The following is a 24,031-nucleotide window of genomic DNA, read 5'->3' as shown; positions in this document are numbered from 1 at the left end:
TAATCGACTCTCTGGATCATTACCTTGCAAGCCTCCTTCCCATGATGTGCTGGCACGGAGACCTGGTGACGTCTTCTTTTTCTTTCGCCTCGAGGCTTGGTTTGTATTCAGTGGATGCTGTGGATCTATTGTTGTATATTTCAGTCTCTGTAACCGGTATAATCTTTCCCTCTCATTTAACCTGTGGTAAGGATCCGTGTGCAGAACTGAAAAATTCTCCAAGGAGACATATAACAATGAAAAACACCGATGGGGAGTGGAAAAAAACAAACTCCAAAATAGGTGTCCTCAGCTGACCTATGCACTACTTTCCAATTCAAAATGCCTTTTTTTCATATGAAACTACAAGGGTGCATTCAGTAGAGTGCACATCTCCGCCAGGCAGGTTGTATTACCTTGATGTGCAAATCTGGAAAGGAACACTTCCAAAAGACCAGAGGTGTAAAATGTCAGAATGTTTCAGAATGAAAACGCCAACATTATCTGTGCATGTATGCGTGTATCCGTCCACAGCTAATCATTCTGGCGCACAGTTATGACTGTATGATGCAGGCAGTGCTTCCGTACCTCCCCTTCTCCAGTGCTGTCATAACTGTCCCCAAAAAAATACTAGCCCGCTAGACCCAGTAGTAAGCGAGATCAGCTGCAGATACACACACACACAGACGGACACACACGACTAAACACATGATCCCCCCCAGGCTGCCACGGGGCAGAGATAACAAACACCAAACAAATACCTTGCCAGGTGACTCTTGGCTACTGGACAACACATTTTCACTACATGTTGACTAAAGTGTTGCTGAGGTTTGGCTGCATCTCAAGGAGGATGTTTTAGCTGTATGAAAGCACAAGGACTGGTATGGTACCTGGCTGCTTAACAGACAAAATCATTCTAATTTATCATATCCTGATGTGTCTTGGGTTACAAAGGATTGCTTGCAGAAGGTGCCATTAAGGATGGTTTATAATAATTTACCACTCTATGTGCCGCCCTCTCTGGAGACGTTCTGGAAATGAATGCTACAATCATGTTTTTTTTCTGCACCACAGCAGAAGATTGCCTTAGTAATTACTGTGCTGGTCCTTCTGGTTCTCAAAATTCATCTTCCAGAGATGATAAATAATCGGATGGGGCAGTATTATTGTTGCAGTATTTTACATGGTGATGTATTTCCTCTGCATCAGTGTTGTTTGTCAAAGAGACTTGTTGATGTTGTTCCTTAATGGCAAATACGATGCAGAAGAATTAGCGATTACTTAATGCCCCATTGAGAAAGCCGTGGTTCCCCCCTTCAGGTGCTGTTCTCCCGAAGCGCCTCCCCACATGTCAACATCCGCCTGGACACGAAGCCAGTTTCTGCCAGTGTGGTGCTACGGGACCCCAACCACCCTGATGGAGCCCTGCTACTGGTCACAGGAAATAAGGTGAGCTGCTATATAAGGATCAAGCATATTAATGTGTTGCTGGTGGACATCTAATTTAATATCAGTTTTGTCAGTCCACATCAAGTCAGAGGGGGATTTGAGGGTGAAGACTAACTTACTATGTAAACAATATCACATTTTCATTGTGATCTTCTCTTGCAATATTTGCATTTAAAAACATTTAAAGCCATTGTCTCAAATTAGTTCTTAGGCTTCACGTGCTGCATGAAACTGTTTGTTCCCAGTTCCGATTGGCTGCCTGTTTCTCCCTCTAGATCACTAAGGTTCCTCTGATTGGCCCTGGCTGTGGTCAGCTGACAACCTGCACTTCCTGTCTGCTGTCGTCGGTGGTGACAGGGTGCGGCTGGTGTGACGGACGCTGCACCAGAGCGAACCAGTGTCCCTCCTCCTCCGTCTGGACCCAGGACTACTGCACCCCCGTCATCACAAAGGTAGCCACAGCAACCAGTCACCATGGTGATAATCAACACAGGAAACTTTCCGTTCACTAGCCGCTTTCACTGTTTCAAAAGCCAAACTGACTTTTTGGAATATAGAGGAGGAGGATGATGAGGGTCACGGTGTTTGTCATCAAATTTCAAATGTTCACCTCTTTTTGAACAATGTACAAATAAAGATAACTTTGCCAAAGTTAAAGTCACAGTGAAAGGCAGACTTTGTAGAGCTTCTTGCTTCCTGAATTTGATGTATTCCCTGTTGATGTTGGGGTGGGACATCACAAGGAGAGGTTATCCAAAATGTAAACCAATGGGACATCAGTTAAGGAGAAAAGGTAGTTCAATGTGGTGGCAGGGACAGAATTGTTGTTTATTGCACTGCAAAAATACATCTTTACTGGTAATGTGAAGTAATGGGATTTAAAAAAAAAAAATACAAGAAACTTTTTTTTTTATAAATATTTATTAGTAAGTATATGTGTGTTTTGGCATGTAAAATTAGGCAAAGTGAAAAAGTATAGAAATATTTTTTAAAATGTTGTTGTTATTTCATAAGCTGGGGGCTTCCTGGGTCCTAACCTGTAGAAAGAGTGTGCGCTCAGCTTTTTCATCTGTTATCAGTTCATGTTTGCACTGCTCTTGTCTCTGCCACAGTGTTTTTGGGAAAGCTTTGTGTCCTACGCTGAAGGTCACAGTCCCTCCAGAAATAGCAGACCTTTTACAGCAGCACCGTCCCATTCAGGGTCTCTCTGACACCGTCGGAGTTTTTGGTGCTGCTGGCGTTCATTCTTTGTGACTTTACTGTCGCACCCCATGCTGTGACACTTTCTCCTTTTCACAAAACCTACCAGCAAGTCACCTCTGCCACCAGATTCACAACAGAGAGGAATAAAGGAACAGCTTTATCAGCGTCAAGTGACGCCCACTCCATGCATTCTGTACAAAACAGAGCAAGACCCTGTGAAAACAAACTCCTTTGGGCCTGTTTTTATGGAATGACTGTTGAAAGGGGCTCTTCTTCACAGCAGAAAGGCTGTCTGGAGGTTCCTTACTTAACGTCTCTGTCATAAATGATTATCCTAATATCACCTTTTATCTTTGTAACATGTAGTTTCAGGGTGATGTTTAGTTTGCAATATGTTCATCTGAATTTTCTAATATACAACATAACAGCAGGCAGTGAGGCATGACACATAAATTGAAGGAGCTCAGATAGCACATCATAATAACTTGCGCATCGTAACAGAATGTCAGCAAGCCATAATTGGAGTTACTGTCTTCTTGTGGGGAAATTAGACATAATTCTTAAATGTGAAATGACTCTGCACACTTATGAACGGAACAACACTGCTTTTGTTATTAGTCAAGACATTATGACATATCAAGAATACGTTTCTGAAATGAAATTCAACTCAAGTCGTGAGCGATCACATGCATTTACTGTGCCAACCATCGGCTATACACCTGAATTTATGAAGTGATTTGAGATACCAAGATACTTGCCATAAATAAAACAAAGCCATTACTGAGAGAGTTTTTTTTTTTTACAAATGTGATGAATTGCTTTATCAGGCAAAACTGGAAAATGGCACCGTCAGTGGTAGACAGCACCGTTCATCCTCCCTTCACCCACTGATCGTTAAACGCTTTAAAAGTAAAGGCAAATGTTTTGTGTGTTTGCATCAGTTCTGGCCCACGTCTGGACCACTCCGAGGATCGACAACGGTGACCATTTGCGGACACAACTTCGGTTTCGACAAGACAGAGAGTTTCAAGGCCTCGCTGGTGACGGTGGAGGTGGCAGGAGCTACCTGCAGACTGTCCAGACAAGACCAGATCAGCAGGTGAGAGGAGGGTGTGTGTGTGTGTGTGTAAGGAAGCATAGAGCCTCCATTAAATGCACAATTACATGGATAGACACGGAGTGTGTGTGCGCTCCTGCGTCTGTTTGTCCTTGTATTTGTATTTTTTTCAGTGCTTATATACGTATGTGCACGCTGGTATGCTTGTGAAAGAGAGTGTGTCTCCTGCATCTTTCTTTGGATGCTTGTATGCATGTGTTTACGAGAAAAAGAGGCTTTCAGACCTATAAGCTGGCGTGCTATAGGGGCAGAACAGCTTTAATAGGGCCGATTGTGCTTAACTGGGAATGTAAAGACCCCCCTCTTTGCTCCAGACTGCTGCATTCAACACATGACTCCCTTAACTGATAAATTGCTGGAAAAAATCGCTGCTTCCACACTTTTCCTCTATCCCAAAATCCACTGGGGCCATATCCGATTCAAAAGCCCCTTTTGCCCCAAACAACCTCATTATACATTTGAAAAAAAAAAAAAACACTCTGCCCACCCCATCCCAGTTGAAGATTGCCTCTTTGTGCGTTCCTGCAGCGTACTAGATGATCATTGAATTAGGCTAAATGCTGGCAGGGTATAATGCCCGGTCTGTGTGTTGTTTGGGGGGTTTGTGTCTAGTTGGACTGAGCTGCAGTGTTTGCCGGCGTCCAATGGGAACTTCACCGCATCAGGACGCATGGTGAAGGTCACCAGTGGCCACAAGGTAGCCAAGATGGAGGGCTTCTCCTTTGTGGTAAGAACTGTGTTTTTCTATTATGTGGACGGTCATATTTGTCTGTATTTATGTGTAGCGCTGCTCACTTTTCTGACAAACCTGCTTTGTTGCAAGTGGTTGTGAATCGATTTGACTTGGCACGATGTGAAAAAGGGACATAGACAGACAGACAGGCACACACACTCATGCTGACCTCATCACGGTATGTTTACTAGTTCAGGTCAAAGGTTAAAATAGTATTGATTTGGCTCTACATTGACAGAGAATGTGTAGGGGTTTTTTTTTATTTTTTTTACACGCCAAACAACCATGTGCTTTTCAATGCAAAAAATTCTCAGAAATTGCAATGATGAAATACACTCTGTCAATATATTGCACTGATAAGAGGCACAATTGTGAATTGTCCCAAGGAACACCAAATGGCACCAGCTTTTAAAGAATGTTATCATGAAAACTAACACTGTGAAATTAAACTGGTAATTCTGTTTTGTTTTTGTTTTTTTGTTTTTTTTGCTGACATTTTTAGTGCTAAATGGTTTTGGGTGTGGTGTTTATGAACTTCATTTCTCAGACATCACCTTGCAAGTCATGTGTTTTGGTTTCCATAGGCGGCGCTCTTTTCTTTACGTGTTCAGTCATGGCGGCTGTCATTGTTTGTGCTCACTTCTACCCAGTTCAGCTATTTATCCTGCAGTTCTCAGGAAGGACCAAATGCATTTTTTTTATGCACCAGCTATTAGTGAAATCACTCTTGTGGTTTCGAGACTTTGCAGTTGCATTACAAATGTCTTTATAACCACAACTGGCACCATCGTGGCCCCCAGGCTCGAAAAGAGAGAGAGAGAGAGAGAGAGATCTGAAAAGGATTCCTGTGTTGTGGGTGTAATACAATTCAGTCACGTTATACATGAAAGTGAACAGTCTGGTGAGGCTGTTGTGTTTCCAGCTGTCAGCTACTGTGACAGTTTCCTGAGAGGAGTCAGTTGAATGTTAACATTCAATCCACTAACACAACTATCTGTGCAAATGTGTTGAAGACAGTGATGGTTAGCTGACCTGATGCTGTAATTAGCCACCTAACAAGCTGACCTGTACACATAGAACTCATCAGATGTGGCAGTGATGAAATTATTATTTCCCAGAGCAAAAATTAGTGCCAGGATATTCCTCATGATGGCCTGATGGTGCGTTATATCACCTGGAAGCCATGTATTTGAAAACGTTACACATTCCCACTTTTAAAAAATATGTTCATTCAAATCATGAGCATCTAAATGCAAGACAGAGTTTTAGTAAATGTGTGGTTGTGTTGGTGCCCAGGACCCAGTGATCAGGGAGATCTTTCCAGAGTTTGGACCCAAGTCTGGAGGCACCATGCTGACCATCAGAGGAGCCTTCCTGGACAGTGGAAACAAGAGAGAGGTGACAGTGGGGCAGGCCGTCTGTAGGATCCAGAGGTCAGTCTTCATCCTTCTGTCAGTTTCTCTCTCTGCATAACCAAGACGATTATTAAAATTACTGTCGGATGTGTGTGCTCATCTTGCTCGGGCTCTCTCTCTTCGGGAGACGGTTGTAGCTCAAAGTTTAATTTGTGAGCGCAGTCACTGATTTGCTCCTTTCTCCTTTCTCTGTTTTTCTAACCCTCATCCCCTTCCTATCTTTGTCCCCCATCCTTCAATTTCATATGCCCTCATTCTTCAAGCTATCGTACAATCAAATCTGATCTTAAAGACGGTGCACACGCATGTCATAGAAATGCACTAAGGGAACTTCAACGACCATTGCACACACTAAAATGACACCGTAGTATTTCTTGTGTTTACTCATTCTCACTCCCTTTCTTCTCACCACCACCAGTGTGTCATCCAGCATGCTGACCTGTAAGACCCCCCAGCACACTGATCCGTCTAAGCAGCCGGTGAGGGTGACGATTGATTCGGTTCAGCGGCTTGCCCCCACGTCCTTCACCTACAACGAAGACCCCATCATCAACAGCATCCAGCCTTCACGCTCCTTCATCAGGTTAGGATTTTAAGCGATATGTTGTCGAAAAACAGAACCGCCTTCAAGTCAGAGTGAGTTGGGTGGACAAAACAGCACTCCCTCACTGACTGTGAAATCCTAAAAAAAAAAAAAAAATCGAAAAGCCCAATGTTTATTTTCAGTGAGGCAAAAAATGCACGACACCTGCAGTGACACGGCAAGCAGCGTACCTCAAAAAAACTCTACAGATGGTGACCATTTACTTGTGTCTTGAGTCCATTCAAAACCTTTGAGCAAATCCTGGAAAATGACCATGAAAGCGGAATACCCCTTTATTTTGAGATTCCCATGGCTTGTCTGTGTCAGCATTTCCGTCCAACCACGCTGCCTTCCTAACCGTTCAAACAGTGCCAGTGTCAGGCTGATAACGGCAGTCGCGGCCAGCAGCCCAGATAAGACAATAAGGACGTGCACCCGCCTCTTGGGAATAAATCAGCAGTATGGAAATATTTGGGATTTCGTCAGAAAGACGGGTCAACTGACAAATCACCTGGCATATGCAAACAATCCCAGTAGGAGAGAACACACCCCGGAAACATGACGAATCGAGACAGAAACAGAACTGATTGTGTAAAATGGACATGTGGTATCGTCTTATACTGATCACAGGCACTTGAACTGAATCAAATTGAAATTGAATGAAATTGAAATCGTATCATGGCTGACTTTGTGATATCGACAAATATTGTATCACTGTCCAGACAGTTGATATAATATTGTATCGTGAGGAAATTTGTGATTTACACACTGCAAAAACGCAAAATCTTACCAAGATTATTTGTCTTATTTCAAGTCAAAAATGTCTTATTACTATTCAAAATATCTCATTACACTTAAAATAAGACATGATCACCTCAGAAGTAAATTGTTTTTAGACAATTTGTTTGTTTCAAGTGAAAATTCACTTGAAACAAGTGAAAATTTACTTGTTTCATTGGCAAAATTTGCCAGTGGAAAAAGTGAAAATTCACTTGAAATAAGTGAAAATTAGCTAGAAACAAGAAATAAATTTTGCCAATGAAACAAGCAAACTTTCCCTTGTTTCAAGCAAATTTTCACTTGAAACAAGAGACAATTGTCTAAAAACAAGTTACTTCTGAGGTGATCATGTCTTATTTTAAGTGTAATGAGATATTTTGACTAGGAATAAGACATTTTTGACTTGAAATAAGACAAATAATCTTGGTTTTTGCAGTGCACTTCTGATTTATAGGGTGTAGATGCAGGATGAATACCTGACTTGTCCACCATGGTCCTGTGTTACTCTGTATGGCGTTACCGTAGCAACGTCTCTGCATCAATGCCACCAAGACAAATTTCTGTCGCCGCTCGCCTGTCGCTCCACCGTAAAAAGAAAGCGAGAGAGAAAGAGAAACCGAGGGCGACTTTGACCGAGAACGTCCGCCGATGAGCGGAGACAGATTTGTGCTCCTGTTTTACGGCGGGAGGAAGCGAGTGGGAGGTGACGAGTGGCTAAACCGCTAACGCTAACAGCAGGTCCCTCCCACTGGGAATCTACTGTATCTCTGTCTGATGCGAACGCTGACCAAGCCAACTTCCGTTCTCTTCCCCCTCCTTCTAGCGGAGGCTGCACAGTGTCGGCTCACGGCTTCTTCCTCCAGTCTGGCCTCCAGCCCCAGATGGTCCTCACCGCCGCTCACGATTCTGTGGTCTTCCATGTGGTGAGTGGCCTGGAAATGCAAAAAAAAAAATGATCTGCAACTTTAGAAGATATATATAGAGAATCCAATCCTTTGAAAACAGTGGTGCCTCCTTGGACAGAATTTACACAAAATTAAAAAATAAAAAAAGCATGAGCGTTTTTGAATAGTGGCAGGTAAATGAAGCCTTGTGTGTGTATCCTCTGTGATTTGTAAGGATCAAATGATGCATTGCAGGTAATATTTTTTTCCTCGCAAAATGGATATGGAGCATTTGGGGAAGTGAACTCTTCAAATACCTTTAGGCCCCTGTCACACGTGTGGTATTGTCATTAGACGTATTAACGCCCCCGAAAACCATCTGAAGAAAAAGAGTCTGACAATGGAAAAGTGTTAGACAAGCATGAGAAGAAAGGAAATGGAAAATCCATAGTCAATAGGATCTAGCCGTCATCACTGACTCACACAGAGCTAGGCATTAGGATGTCCTGGCTCTCCTCACCTCCGTCAGGTTTTATTCTACTTATTGCAGGAAGACAAAACACACACACACACGCACACACACACACACACATATAAGCATGAAGGCAGTCATCAGCGCTTTCGGCTGGCTGGCCGAGACAGCAGGAGTCCTGAGGTGCTCTAAATTGTCTGACCCAGAGGCTCACCAGGCTTTCAGCGCGCTGTCTGCAGGCCCTTAAAGTGTCTCAAATTGAAATATTTTGATTCAAGGCTGCAGAAAAGGTGTTAATATCTATAAAACATGCTCTTAAAGTCTTTAAGGCCATTTTAGAGGATCACAGATTGTTCTTGCGGTGAAAAACAGGAATATGATGATAGGGGGAAAATAACTACACATTATATTTTCAGGGCCACCACACGTACGCAACAGTTTATTGTATAACCTCAAAACACAAACAGTGCTAGAAACTGCTGTCACATAATATCTGGTTGAGGAATCCTTGTATTCTATAAAGAAATGGGCATAGAGCCTTAGCAAATGCCAAGATCTACAGCTTACATATCACCTGACCAGGAGGGCCCTGCTGGAATAGCACTAGAAAAAACAGAAAAGTTGGAATACTGATTTCTGGAATTTTCATTTGTGGCTGCTATTGTTTGAGGGAAGCTCGTCTCAAATGTTGTCAGGTACAAATTAGCACAGATGGAGCAAATCCAAAAGCATTTGCATCTTATTTTTCCTGGACCATAAAGTCTTTTGATAACAGAAAACTTTTGCATCCTTCATTTGCCAGTAAATGACAAGGATCTTAAGGTCAATATTTTATTGCCTTGCAGCCCATGTAATAGAGGCATAATTATTATTTATTTTGCTAATGACAGACTGACTTGGGTGTTTTTTTAATCACATTTTTTCCCCCAGTTTTTAACAGCAAATGCATGATGCACAAGTTTACCCGCACCAGTTTTTAGTCTTTCCTTCCACAGAGCACCTGTTTTTTTATAGCGGACCCAAGCAGCTCTTCTTCCTTCTGTCCTTGTCTGTTGATTTTTTTTTTTAACAACTGAGGAAGAAAATTATATGGTAAAATCCACAGTCCATACCACAGACACAGCATTCAGGGGCGGAAAAAGAGAAAAACTTGGCAGAGTCATTTCTTTGGCCGGAGTTGTGCAGCCTTACTGAGGGTTTCGGGTCGACGCCAGAGGAAAGTCAGTGCTGTCTTAAGCAATAACGGTGACCCTCTGCTGCAGTCTTATGGAGGGCTTGGATCGCAGGCTCGCAGCTTGGGTTTCACCGAAGCGGCTGCAGCAAAAGGTAACTCATCGTTTAACTCATCGGGAAAAAACAGAGGAAAGGAGAAGCTTTTCTTGCACTGCAAGAAAATCTCCAGTCCTAACAAGTCATTTCACCTCGTCCTCTCTTCTTGAATCGACTGAACGCATCTGGCAGCGGGCAAAATACTACCCCTTTGTTCACGGCCATTCATCTTATTTTTACATGTTGCTTCGGAGACAAATAAGGCAAATCTTTCCCACAGTTGCAAGAGATTGATGATTTTTCTTGTTGACACTCAAAATTTTCACACCTTACGCAAGAGTGATTTGGTCGCTAAAATGGAGATTTCCTTCAGGGTGGAGGTGACATGTTTGTAAGTGAGTCAAAACAAACAGTTCTCTGCGCAGTGAGGTGTGTGTGTGTGTGTGTGTGTGTGTGTGTGTGTGTTTAATGTTTGGCTTGGGGAGGCGGTTCGAGGACAAGCAGTGCTTTGTAATGATGTTATCTGTCACCCTGAGGCACACACTGCTGAGGGTTCAGTCAGGACACCCCGAGAAGATCATTGCCTTCGTAAAAACACACACACACACGCACATGCACACACACACACACATGCACACACGCAGTCATAGCATGAGACCTGTATCTCAAATCTTAGTCACAGAATATCAATCTGTCTCCAACCTCTCGATCTTTCTCTTCCTCCCTCTTCTTTTTCCTCTCTCTCTCTATCACACACAATCTCCCTCTTTCACACTCGCAGCACAAGAACTTTCAGTCTTTCTGTCTCTGTCCTTGCTTTCACCCTCTCGCACACACACACACACACACGTTTACAGACGCTCTCATAACTCAAGAACTCTTAAATCTCAAGACTTAAGAGTTCCCGAGAAATCTTGATGAAAGAGCATCAGTCTATCTCAGATCTGCTCCTCTCTCATCTCATGTCTTATTTTTAACCCCGCTCCCTGGCACACACAAACACAGAAACACACACACGCACACTTCAACACACACACACACTCGTCTCATGTTTCAGTTTCCCTTTCCCTGGTCATTGACCTGTGTTCGGGTCAGTGGCTGATGGGACTCTGGGGAGCTCAGGCTTCGTTACACACAGACAACATGAAGCTCGAGGCTTTGAGACGCAGGTTTGTGGCCGAAAGGTTGCTGGTTCAAATCCCCACCGGCTACATCTGAGCAGTGAACGAGTAACATTTCCCCCGTCCCTCAACATTTGAGACAGTAAACCCCCCACTCCTCCACAGGTGCTGCTCCGTGGTCAAAAGTAGAGCAGAAAAGTAGAGTATGAATGTAAAGGAGGATGTTGCACATGCTCAACCAACTTTCAAAAGCAAAAAAACAGCAGAAAGGTGAAAACTGCACATCAAGCACACAATTCACAGTTTCATGGAATAAAAGGCTTGTTGAATCCTGTGGCTGCAGTGCAGGCTCGGTTTATCTGCCGATTCAGTGGATTGAATGTTTTCTTCCACTTCTTAGATGTAAAGACAGACAGAACATAGCAGCTGCGCGCAGGTTTTACATGGATTTTCAGGCTGTAAAAAATTGAAATTTGCCCTTGCCTGCTCTGTAAGTGCTGCTTTAAAATGCACCTGTTTTTGGATTACACATGAACGAAGACAATTAAAAAAAAAAAAAAAAAAAAAGCTTGTTTTTCATTGCTAAGTTATACCATTCAAGAATATGTACACATACAGGGTGACTCAAAAAAAACGGGAATTTTTGAAGTGCGTATTGGCAGACATGAGCAAGTGGCAGCACAATTTTTAAAAAATGAAAATTCCATCATTGTTTCTTAAATGGCATGTTTTCAGGTACCAATTACTATGAATAAAATATTTTTCTTCCATCACTCTTGGTTTTATTGGATTGTTAAAAAGTTCCCGTTTTTTTGGGTCACCCTGTATAAATAAAGACATTTTCATACAAGCCATCAAAACTCTGTATGTGATAATCAACGCAGGCTGTGATTCTCTTCAAAATGAAGGAAACAATCTTTTTTTATATTCTCTCTATAGAAGAAACGTCAAGAATTTGTCATTAGGAGATGAGCTATGGCTTGGTCTCCTCGGTTCCCGAAACCCTTCCAATAACTTAGCTCAGAGTTCCTGAGTTAAAACGCAGATCATCATTGGCTCAGCAAAACACCTGAGTATGCAAAAGCTTCAAGAATGATTGAAAGAAAGAACTGAAGCACCGTCTGGCGCGGTCGTAGTTTATTGTTCCATTAAGGTATTGATTTATCTTTGGAATTGGAATAACAGACCGGAGGAGAGTGGCAACAACAAATAGAGAGGTTTTCCAGAGAGAGAACAGCAAGAGCGGCCTGGATTAAATAAGGCTATCATTACTAATGATTTAGGATGGGATCATGCCCCGTAGGGCCCCAGCTGTCGTCTGTTACATTCCTGTCAGTAAGCAGGATGAATTAAAGCTCCGCCTGGAAGGGACAGTATGAGTGTCTTATTGTCTTAAACCCTCTGAGCAGAGGCAGGGATCATCCACAAGCGGACATCCCTGAGGGTTCCGCTGCCAGCAGAACAGCACCATGGGTAATATGAGCCGGCCTGTCATCTCTGTAGAGCTGAATTCATAAAACTAAACGACGGCCTGGCGATCGGTTTCATCTCCACTGGGAGGCCGAGCCGCAGAGCCCCCGCCGACATTCAGTTCATTCAGCAAAATCTCTTCTCCAGTTGGAATAGAGTCTAGGAGATGCAAACACAGGCGCGCACACACACACACACACACACAGGCGCACACACACAAGAATGTAGATGGACATGGACACTCATGTAACAACACTTATCTCAAGCACCGCTGCGCTGACTTCTTAGCAAAGCAGGTTGCGCAGAGAAAGAAAAACACGTCTCGCTAACAACAACAACAGAGGTTTTGGGAGTCGCGGCCAGACCCGGGGCAGGAGGAGAAAAAAAAAAAAAAAAAAAAAAAATCCACCCCACTTTGACTTGATATCTGCCTCTCAGATCTCCAGTAAAGCCCAGTCTCAGCCAATCTCAGCTTTCCCACAAACATGAAAGAGACTTTTTTTTTTTTTTTTTTTTTTTTAACGATCTGTCGTGAAAAGCTGGCACGGTCACAAAGCTGAAGGGGGCTATGCACACACACACACACATATGCACAAAAAACAGCATAAAAAAGTGAACTGTGAATTTTCACATTACCGCAGCGGTTATACAACAAAGAGCCACAGAGTCACGTCCTTCCATGCCAGTGCGAGCATGCTGGGCCGCACCATCGCAGATAGTTCAGTTTAACTAGAGGCCCCGCCACAGCCAGACACCTGTTGTCTGAATTCAGCGATTGGCTTGTTTTGTGTCAGACTCCTCTTCCCATCTCAGCCCTTGCGGCTAAATCCCCCAGCTGACACCTGAACGCCTCATGAAGCCTCTTCCCTTTCCCATGCCCAGAGTCACCCCAGACTCCTCAGCTAAGGGGGACTGGGAGGACGGCGTGCCTGAAAGTTAATTAGTAACGGTGAGGTGCACTTGTGCAAGGTGCTTCAACCCTCATCTGGGGGCTGCTGGTTGTTCAGCAGGAGAGGAGTGGCTGCACTGGTATGAAAATGTGCAGCTGTATGAATGTAAAGCAGCAGGTTGGTGGAAAAGGGCACATCACCGCTGTCATGGGAAAACTTTGCAACCTTCAGTCTTGGTTGGTTTCGTGTGTGAACGTCAGCTGACATACTCCATGCGCCTCTCTGGGCTGAGAAAGTTCCACCGCACTCGGTCTGACAAGGCCACTGCACAAACTCAAAAATGCGTTGTGGTCGAGCTGAAAATGAGGCTGTTTTTTTTCTGAAGTTTTGAAATGTTGACGTTTTGGAGATGCAAGGTTTTCACTGGACAGTGCTGACACGTGCCTGGTCGACTTGCCTTGGTAAGATATGAGTAAAAAAAAAAAAAAAAAAAAAAAAAATGACTTCAGGCGTAAGAGTTTGAGTTAAAAAGTAGGAAAAAAAAAAAAAAAACACCATGACCACCCTGTGCTCTTAGTTTAGTTTTGTTTATTTGCACAGTGACTCATAAAGATATACAATATACTTTATGCACATGGGATTTCCACATATACATTCACATTGAATATATATGACACATATGAAATGTATTTGAATTTGGCACATTTTCATTTATGGACATATATGTATGTCTAACATATAAATACAGGCATCCTGCCAATTTTTTTAAGACACAACATGCCACTGTCATAAATAAATACATGTTGAGCAGGTATGGGTGCACCATGACCATGAAAGGATAATATATTGTTTCATGTCTTATATGCATACAAAATATATGTTTTCATTTTATGTACTATCAGTTACATACATATCAGCATACTGAGATAGAGTATGTATGTTTGACTTGAGTTACTTAAATGATGGCATTTCTCTGATATAGGGGCATATTTCTTCATATTTTAGATTTTTTACACAAGAAAACATAAAGGCAAACAGCACAGTCTAATGTAAATGACAACACAGCGCAGCATGCCGGAAAACAGCGGAAAACTGTGTGGGCATAAATCACTCTAGATTTGACAAGCACTTTTGTATGTGGGAGCTCCGTTATGACTTGGCTTTTTCGCAGGCTGTTACAGTAATGATCCTACTGGGACGCCACTTCCACTGTGGAGGTTTCTGGATTGCTGGTTCTCTCATCACCCCACAGTAAACCTCTCACCCTGCTCGCCGCCCGGCCCGCCGAGCGATTGTATTTACAGCTGCTCCCAAACTACGGCCGCTCACCTCCTCTACCCGCTCCGTGCAAATAAGAGGAGACATCGTGAAACAATGGAACTGACTGAGGTTTCCACTAATTCACAAGATATTTTTCCTTACTGGCCCAGGGGGGCATTTTACCCTCCAGTCCCGCCGTAGTTGGTCCCCGGTTAGGGGAGGCGGGGGGCCGGCTTGGGAGAGTTATTGGTTTGCTTTTGTTGGGTGACCCCCTTCACCCCTCTTACCCCCACTCTTACCCTCAGCTATGACTGCAGTTGCTTGGAGCGAGTCATGCGTGTGTGTGTGTGTGTGTGTGTGCGTGTGTGTGTGTGTTTATCCACATTTGAGTGTGTGTGCATGTCTGCCTGTGTGTGTCCATTATTCGTCTGCATGCATGTTCATTTGTGTGTGAGCATGTGCTTGTGTGTGTCTGTGTATGTGTGTGTGTGTGTGTGTGCGTGTGCGTGCATGTTCTCCATCTGGGCTGCTATAGCTCACTGGGGAATGAGAACTGGAAGTCTATGAAGCAGCTAGCAGGAAGTTTCAACAACATTTCAGCAGATCTGCAGCTACTGCAGTCAGCAGTGACACTCAGGGGAGCTGGAGATCAATCAAAGCGTCGGAAGTCAGATATTGACCAATTTGTCAACCTTTTTGGGGGTATAATAAACATTACAGGCCCTATAATGGTTGGCAAAATACATGATTTAGATGTGTTTTTTTTTTTTATTATTTCCAGGGATGTTTTTTTGCTGAGCAGGCATGCCTTTTTTCATTGCTGCACTGCTTCACCTCCATACAAGTGCACACAGGGATGTCATTTCAGATTTTCCCAACCATTTGGTCAGTATGATCAATTGCTAGATGCAAGTCAGCAAGCTTCGAGGCGATACTGGTCTTGAATGCACCCCTAATGTGATTTTTTTTTTATAACACTAATCCTCAATCAGTAAATCTCGGATTGATCTTTGCTTTCTCTTCTAATACTAAAAGCCACAAGACCAAAAATGAAATTTAAATGTCATTTAAAGAGACTGGAAACACCAAAAAAAAAAATTCTTGAGATGGTAACTGATATCTGAGTTGTTTGACAAAGAACACAACACATCTATACTCAAGTGCATAGGTTGAGCTGCTGTTATTTAACCCTTTGATGCATGAATTATGAAAGCTTGAGTCAAGATTTTTTTCTGATGTGTTTTTACTCTTCTTAGGGCATGAACACTTTTCTGAGTCTCCATACTTCTTTAAGGATGCAGGACTGGTATTACCATGTCATGATTCTAGTATTAATATGTTTTCAGCAACAAGAATTGACAGTCTCTGCATAAACCTCAATGGAGGGGAGCAGCAGAGAGCATTCTAACAGCTGATATGCAATTCCACCATAGAAACCATTGCATTTAGGAGAAAATGACTTTTAAACAGCTGTCCACTATAGTGACCGCTATGCGTGAAAGGGTTAAGTGAATGTAGTGAGGCAGGAAGAGCAGAACTGAAAACTGGAGTACTGTTTTTGCTTTAAGATCAAGCATGGCAATAGACCCTTTTGTCACAACAGCCACAAGGCATATGGGTTTTTCCCACTATTCCAACATGGTGGGCTCTGATTGGCCCACCAAACCAGATGGGTACGTTTAGACATTAGGTTAGAGATGGTTTGGGTTAGCTATGGATTTAGAAATTATTAAGATGAAACATTTGGTTGCAGATGGTTGAATTAGGCACAGGTTAGAAATGGTTAAGGTTAGGAAATGGTTTACTGCAGTGGACCCCTTTCACTGCTGCCATTTCCACATGAGCTAGCAGAGCAAACACAGGTGTTACAAATGACATTAATAAAGGTTCTGTTCCATTTAAGTGCAGCAGAGCCTTTCCAATGAACCAGAATGCACACCAGCAGCCACCTGGCTCTGTTAGACCTGAATGGAACAGAACCCTCATTAAGGTCATCAGTAACACCTGCACTTACCTGCTCATTTCATGTGGAAATGAGTAGATACAGGTAGGAAAATAATGTGTGGTGTCTGTCTAGGCCCCTCGGTGGGAGTTGCTGAGGAAAGGGAGACCATTTCCAGTTGTGTTTAGCGGTAATATCAACTTAACTTTGAAACTTTGAAACTGAACAGAGCAGTGTGGCCTTTTGATAACAGAGACTGTCCTCACTCTGCATGAGAGCAACAGCTAAAAGCCTAAATGCAAGCACCCACCCACTCAAGACAAACATGAAGGCACTGTTTGTTGCAGTGTTAATTTTGGCAGCTGGTTTTGATTTAGTCTTAGTCAGTCTTTTGACTATAATGCATAGTAGTTTACATCACATTTTAATCTTCTGAATTATTGTTAGTTTTAGTTGAGTTTTTGTCGACAAAATCTATAAGTTTTAGTCTCGTTTTAGTCAAATACATTTTGTGATTTTTTAAAATGAAATCAATACAGTTTCATCAAGCGCACACAGATGATTTTATATGCACTTCAGTCTGAACTCCATGCATTTAATGAAGAGCAGTGGGATAGGACCCTGCAGTGAATGTTGCTTTACTCCAAATCCAGAAAAAGTTTTTTTTAGCTGCTTCACATGTAAAATTTTAAAATGCAAATACAGTGAGTTTAATACTGATCGATGATCACATTGACTAGGCCCATCAAACAGTAGCAAAGGCCATTTACTGATAGATGTGTCAATTTTTTTCCAGGATTACAGTGTTGTTTGAATCATAGTGCGTAGCTGTGTGGCTGTGGCTGGGGAATACGGTTGGCAGCACCGCCCTTATTCAACCAATTCAACCAATGGCAGGGCAGCACACTGCAAGGCTAGAGACACTCAAGAGGGGGGATTTTTTGTCTGGCAGTCAGCTAATGACATTTTCATCCCGTCTCATCAATGAAAACCAAACATACATGTGGTCATAGTTGTTATCATCTATGGTCTATTTTTAGCTTTTAGCTCATCTCATCTTTGTCATGGAAAAAAGTTTCGCTGATGAACATTTTTCTTTATTGTCTTTGTTTGGTTTGTTGTGTTCAAAAGATTACAGGATGTGTGTGTTGACCCGAGAACCTTTCCTGCCCACTGTCTACATAGCATATCTAAACATACACCATCATTGTCCCCTCTTACCACATCACAAATATCAAAACTGATCTTTCAGTGCAGAGATGAACTGTTTGGTCAGCTCAGAGTGAGTGTGTCTGTGTGGGGAGCTGCAGTGGAGACTGCTGCCCGTCATACTTACACACAGCGTGGAGTGATGTGTGCTTTGCCTAATGAAAACACCACAATCTCCATAATCACAAGACATATCTTAAGTTCGTCAGCGCCGTTGGCTTACCACAGAAATATTGAACCACAGCTCTGGGGTCTGGGTGTAAAAATGAAAATGACAAGTGGATGCTTTGAGTTTATGATGATCCAAGGAAGCATTACAACATGTTGACAGGCAGAGAAGGGGATAATAGGGGCAATAATCACAGCTGGGCGCTTTACTGCTTTTGCTTGTCAAGTCCTATCAGCAACAACTTCAAGATTTGTGCACTCATTCATTTTTCATGTCTTTTTTTTCATTCTCAGCCTTTTATTTCTTTTTCTGGGAAGGTTGCCCCAGTAACACCTCCACTGGACGCTGTTTCTTTATAAGGCAGCTTGCTTCCCTAAAATCCCCCCTACTAACTGTTCATAAAACTGTGACTCAGTGATTGTACTATTAACTGCACTGTGTAAGAATTTGTCTTTCCCACCACTTCACATTTGGTACAATTAGACGTTGAAGGTATGAAAGGCAACAATACAACTTGTTCCATGTGTAGGAATCTGCGTGCCCTATTCATCGACTGTCTAGGATCCTACTGCATGGAGGCAAGATAATCCGTACTTTTTTCCTCCCAATTTTGTATACTTTAGGTTGTTCAGCATCCATGGAATTGAAAACATTTTCTGTAGCTTTTAGAAATATGACACATAGACCAATCCAGTTGCCAGAATAAAATGTTGCCATTGTATGTTTCTGCAAAACAAAAAATACATTGAAATCTCAACATTTCTCAACCACAAAATACATTGTATGTCTATATTTACATTTATAGCCAGTGTGGTGGAGGAAAAGGCTCATTGAGGTTAAGAAGAAGTCATGATTAAAATTAGGAAAAGGTTCATCGTCGTGGTTACGGTTAGGAGAAGGTCATGCTTAATGTCATGAAGTATTAGCTAATGCTCAGTAATATTAGTAAACTAACAGTAGCTAAAAACCAGCACAGCTCCGTCTTGACACAGGACTTGAATCCTGGTGTGCTGTTAACATCCTGTTAACTGTGCAATCCACCACCCCACCTACACCCTAATGCTGCCTTTTTTGCTCACTTTATACTATGTCTCAAAACTTGAAAATTTTACGTTTCAATGTATCATTAGTTTGCAGAAACGTCAAATTCCAGCATTTTTTCCTGGCAACTGGGCAGCATAAAGTCGTTGCTTTACAACTGTGGCACAATTTTATTTATGATTTCTGAGTGAGTAAGTTATGATTTACTGAGCTACTTCCATGTATGTGGATATAGAGCACACCAGCCTCTAGTTGGTTTGCACACTATGTTTCCCTCATGCAGGTCTCCTCCCACACCATGCATACTGCAATTCCCCTAAGCAGTGCATATGCTAAAAACCATCACACATGAACAAATGGACACAGAAATTCCAGACTTTATTGAGATGCTCCTCCTGAGTTTTGATCTCTTGCCAACTAAATACAGCAAACGTCAACTGTGCTCAGAATCTTTACTGAACACGCAAGTCAGCCGAAAATGAGACAAAACTCCCTGATACCTCAATAAAAAAGGACTTGAAGTGTTTTATGCTCCATGCCTTCTGTCTCTCACTCTGGCATGTTAATGAACACAAAAACTGGAAGGCCTCGCTGGGCTCCATCCAAGGTGGGATACAGCTCTGTTGTGCCCTCGGGCCTGGCATTTAAAAACTCGGAGGTGATTGTAAACGGGGCAGTGTCTCGTGTGATGTGATGAGTGTAAAAGAAGTTTCCAAGATGAGGATTATGGCGTAGTATGACTGAAGTGAAGAGCTGGAGGGGGCTGCAATGTGCTGCCATAAGTTTGAGGGCTGAGGGACTTTTCCCCCTCTTTCCCTGTGCGTCCATGTGTGTATGAGTGTGTTTTTGTATTTCTACCTTTATATGGACCAAATGTCCTCTCAGAGTCTTCTTCTTCTTCTTCTTCTTCTTCTTCTTCTTCTTCTTCTTCTTCTTCTTCTTCTTCTTCTTCTTCTTCTTCTTCTTCTTCTTCTCTGTCGAGTTGTGACCAGTGTTTTGGATTAAGGTTAGAATAAGGAGTGGGTTTATATTAGGGATGCCCCTGTGAACTGATGATTCAAATGTACACACACTGCAGTATTCTTCTAATATTCATCTAATAATTCATTGGTGTTGCTGTTGTTGAAAATAGGCGTACCATATGTCGCTGTAAGAAATAAATACAGGTGGAAACACTGAAACAGACGTGTTTTTAGGCATATTTAGCCCCATGATGTGTAACTCTTGACATGTTTAGAGGATAAAGAAGTTACTTAAAAGAGTTTCATTTAACAAGACAAACCTATCTGCTGTCTCATTACTCTATCTCATTATTCAAACAAAGCCACACGGTAATACAAAATTAGCCGGCAATTAAAATGTTGTTGCAGCTGCCACAATGAATTTTACAGATTTTACATACTCTAATGAGTTTGTATGACTGTGATGCTTTTGATTATGAATGATTATAATTGCTTTGGTTACTACTAAAGTGGTCTGTCAACACTGAAACTTGTGCCAATGCAATTTCTGATTGCCAGAAAGACAATAAATTACAAATAATAATAAATAAAACAAGGAATAGGTTGAATCTGATTCAAATGAGAAATTTCTTAGTCGGGTACAGCCCTACTTTTGATTAAAGTTAGAGGTCAGAGATTGGAGATCAGCAGTGAAATGTTTTCACAAGCATAGTGAAGCACATTCACTTCATGTAATTCTAGTCTTTGTGTGTGCCCTTTGTAAATGAATGCATCTCTTGTCTAGTGTGCCTGTGTGCTTGCATTTGAATGTGTGCTTAACACCACAGTATTTTAATCTAACGTGTGTGTTCATCTCTGTTTGTGTTCCCAACCGCCTGTCTCCTCCAGAGCTGTGTGTATGGTGAGAACAGGTCATCCATCCAGTGCACCACACCCTCGCTTGCCAAACTGGCCCTGCAGCCACCCATCGTCACCAAGGTGGCCTTTGTCCTGGACGGCTTCTCCACGCAACAATGGGACCTGATCTATGTGGAGGACCCGCTCTTCCAGGACCCCAAGCTAACCTCCAAGGACAACAAGAGCATCGTGGAGCTGAGGGTGAGAGTTCCCACAGTCAGTTAGAGGGGGAAAGATGATGACCCGGTGGTCAGAGAGAATGTCCTTTAACTAAGAGGTCCCAGGCTTGATCCATCAACAGCCATGTGTGCTGCAAAGTGCCCTTGAGCAAGGATGACAGTAACCTCCCTGCTTACTTGCAAATCGCTTTGGGTACACTGCAAAAACTCAAAATCTTACCAAGATTATTTGTCTTATTTCAAGTCAAAAATGTGTTATTCCTAGTCAAAATATCTCATTACACTTAAAATAAGACATGATCACCTCAGAAGTAACTTGTTTTTAGACAATTTTCACTTGTTTCAAGTGAAAATTTGCTTGTTTCATTGGCAAAATGTGTTTCTTGTTTCTAGCTAATTTTCACTTATTTCAAGTGAATTTTCACTTTTTCCACTGGCAAATTTTGCCAATGAAACAAGCAAATTTTCACTTGTTTCAAGTGAATTTTCACTTGAAACAAGAGGCAATTGTCTAAAAACAAGTTACTTCTGAGGTGATCATGTCTTATTTTAAGTGTAATGAGATATTTTGACTGGAAATAAGACATTTTTGACTTGAAATAAGACAAATAATCTTGGTAAGATTTTGCGTTTTTGCAGTGCTGAGAGAGCCTTAAGTCGAAGGGCACAGGGAGTGTGACATCTCACCTGAAGTAATGTGTCATAAAATAGATTAAAATACAAATGACCAAAGCTGCTTCAGTCAGGAAGCTGGTTGGTCTTCTCAATGGCGCACTTTTCAGAGTTAACCAATCACCATCTCACTTCCTAAATTCAAAGCTTCAAAATGTACCATAAGACTGCTGCTTCTATTTACATTACTGTTACACAGATTGTGCATATCCCGATGAGAGCTGTGTATGAACATACAAGAAAATCTAGCCTGCTTAAGTCAGTTATTGTCATGTCACATCAGTAAACATTCTCCTATAGCCTATGTGAGCTGTCCTGACTGAAATGGACAAGAGACGTGATTGCTTTGCTACCTCTTGAAGGAGAGGATGATGGAGCCCGTTCTCAAATGGAGGATGTAGCTCATATTGACACTTGGACACTGTAAGAGGCCCCTTTCTTCCCTCCAGGCACTGCTAATTTTCTCTCTCTCTGGCACTGAGACACGTTCATTTTGAATCCAATGTGACGCATCCAAAACACAAGGCAAATAGTTAGGGGGGGAGAAGCATGTCGGCCATGACCAAACCACTGGAAACCAGGATCAAGTGCGTTCCAAAAATCATCATATGGGATCACAGCCTGAAATATTTATAGTAACAATGTCACACACAGAGGTCTGCCTGAGGTCAGCTCACACAACAGCAGCTCTGGAGCCGGTGGGGTTTCAGCTCAGAGAGACTCCAGCAGGGCAGATGCTCATCAACACAGCAGCTTAAACTCCCTGCTAACTTCAGCACTCTGCTAACCCCCACAAATATACAGTGTGTTATCGGTCATTCATATTGTCAGTGGTGCTGGTGTGAGTCTGGGGAATGAAAAATAAGATAAAATGTAGATTTGATAGATTTCTTACTCCAACCTGGCCTCAAACCAGTTTGGTTTAATTCTAAGATGTTTGAACTGAATGGGTTGAACTGATATTTTGGCAGTGGGTTGATGTTAATTCTGGTTGCTGCACTTTGGCTCTCGGTCACAAACACACAAAGATATGCACATTCACATACATCACACACACACAACCATGGCTCAAGCCAAGGTGGGAAGGAAACAATACTGAAAGAAAAACAGGAAGTAGAGTCTGTTTCCCATCATTTTAACCTCAGCCCTCCAGCTCTCCATGTATTCTCTTCATGGGCTCTTATTGTTCTGCATGTCGAGGTCAAAGCCCTTGACATATTAACACCACCTTTCAAACATGCCACCACAATCCCTTAGGTCTGTTTTGAGAAAACAATGAAAAACATTTTTCTCCTCTTTTCTTTTCTTTCTTTCTTTTTTTTTTTTTTGTTGACTGCAGCTCGATGGTTAGCGGCAGCTGTGCTGAACCAATCGCATGGGATCCTAGCTCTCTTTTTTTTTTTTCCCAGGCATGACCTTGGCCCCCGACGCTAAATCCACCACCGACCCAACCTTCTCCCCCCTCTCCGTCCCCCCCCCTTCAGCCCAGACAAACCCCCACATTATACCCAGGGGGACGCTACCCAGCATCGCAGAGAAACAGGCCGCGTTTAATGCCATCTGATAACTCTGGCCCAAAATGGCCTCTAGTAAAGGGCAGATGTTGAGTTTGTTAAGCCATCTGATAACTGTAGCCCCAAAATGGCTGCCAATAAAGGATAAATACAGGGAATATTTAGCAATGACTGGCAGCTCTGTGCCAGCATGGCCACAGATAAAGGATCCAGGCTGTTTGTCTTGGCTCGTGGCCGTGCTCTTATCACTGCTGATCACTGCACGGGAGAGTGAGAAGCATCTGAACTCCAATTAGCTCCTCTCTGTGTTGCATATGCAGACATGGAACACACTAAATACGGATTGTATTGCTTTGTTATGCAGCAGTGACATTGCATGCGTCTTAATTGCAAGCACGTGGGTGTATTAGGGGTTTATGTCGCTGTGTCTGTGGACTGATCAGCCCGAGTGCAGTGTGTGTTGTGCATTTGTGTATGTGTGTGTGTGTGTGTGTGTGTGTGTGTTTGTGCGTGTGTGTGTGTGTGTTCAGAGTGCAGGAACAGGTGCGAGCCTCCACTCTGTGTCAAATTGGAAAATCCCAAGCTGTCACGCAAGGAATGTGATCATTCCCTTTATTGCCTTCTGCCACACTGCAAGTGTGTGTGTGTGTGTGTGTGTGTGAGAGAGAGAGAGAGAGAGAGAGAGTGAGGGAAAAGAAAAAAAAAAACAAGGAGAGACACAAGAGTGAGAGAGTATGAAACAAAGGGAGAAAGAGAGAGAGTGTTAGGTCGAGCCGCTGAAGTGAGACTTGTTTCACCATTTCCCATCAGTCAACACGTAC

The 24,031-nt window shown here is 42.6% G+C and overlaps 1 protein-coding gene across 2 annotated transcripts in view; it reads left to right on the top strand.

Annotated features, from left to right (window-relative positions):
• Positions 1-24,031, top strand: part of met (MET proto-oncogene, receptor tyrosine kinase) — a 70,069-nt gene that overhangs the window by 27,765 nt on the left and 18,273 nt on the right. For both annotated transcript variants that reach the window (XM_030054011.1, XM_030054010.1), the window contains exons 4-11: positions 1,300-1,428; positions 1,704-1,880; positions 3,573-3,730; positions 4,361-4,475; positions 5,778-5,914; positions 6,315-6,479; positions 8,083-8,182; positions 20,837-21,046. In XM_030054011.1, the coding sequence (XP_029909871.1) occupies positions 1,300-1,428; positions 1,704-1,880; positions 3,573-3,730; positions 4,361-4,475; positions 5,778-5,914; positions 6,315-6,479; positions 8,083-8,182; positions 20,837-21,046 (1,191 nt within the window). The remainder of the gene's footprint in view (positions 1-1,299; positions 1,429-1,703; positions 1,881-3,572; positions 3,731-4,360; positions 4,476-5,777; positions 5,915-6,314; positions 6,480-8,082; positions 8,183-20,836; positions 21,047-24,031) is intronic.

This window comes from Myripristis murdjan, chromosome 6 (assembly GCF_902150065.1).
Source record: "Myripristis murdjan chromosome 6, fMyrMur1.1, whole genome shotgun sequence".
NCBI classification, from domain to species: Eukaryota; Metazoa; Chordata; class Actinopteri; order Holocentriformes; family Holocentridae; genus Myripristis; species Myripristis murdjan.
The sequence above is the reverse complement of the archived record's forward strand: the minus strand, read 5'-3'. Positions and strand labels throughout refer to the sequence as shown.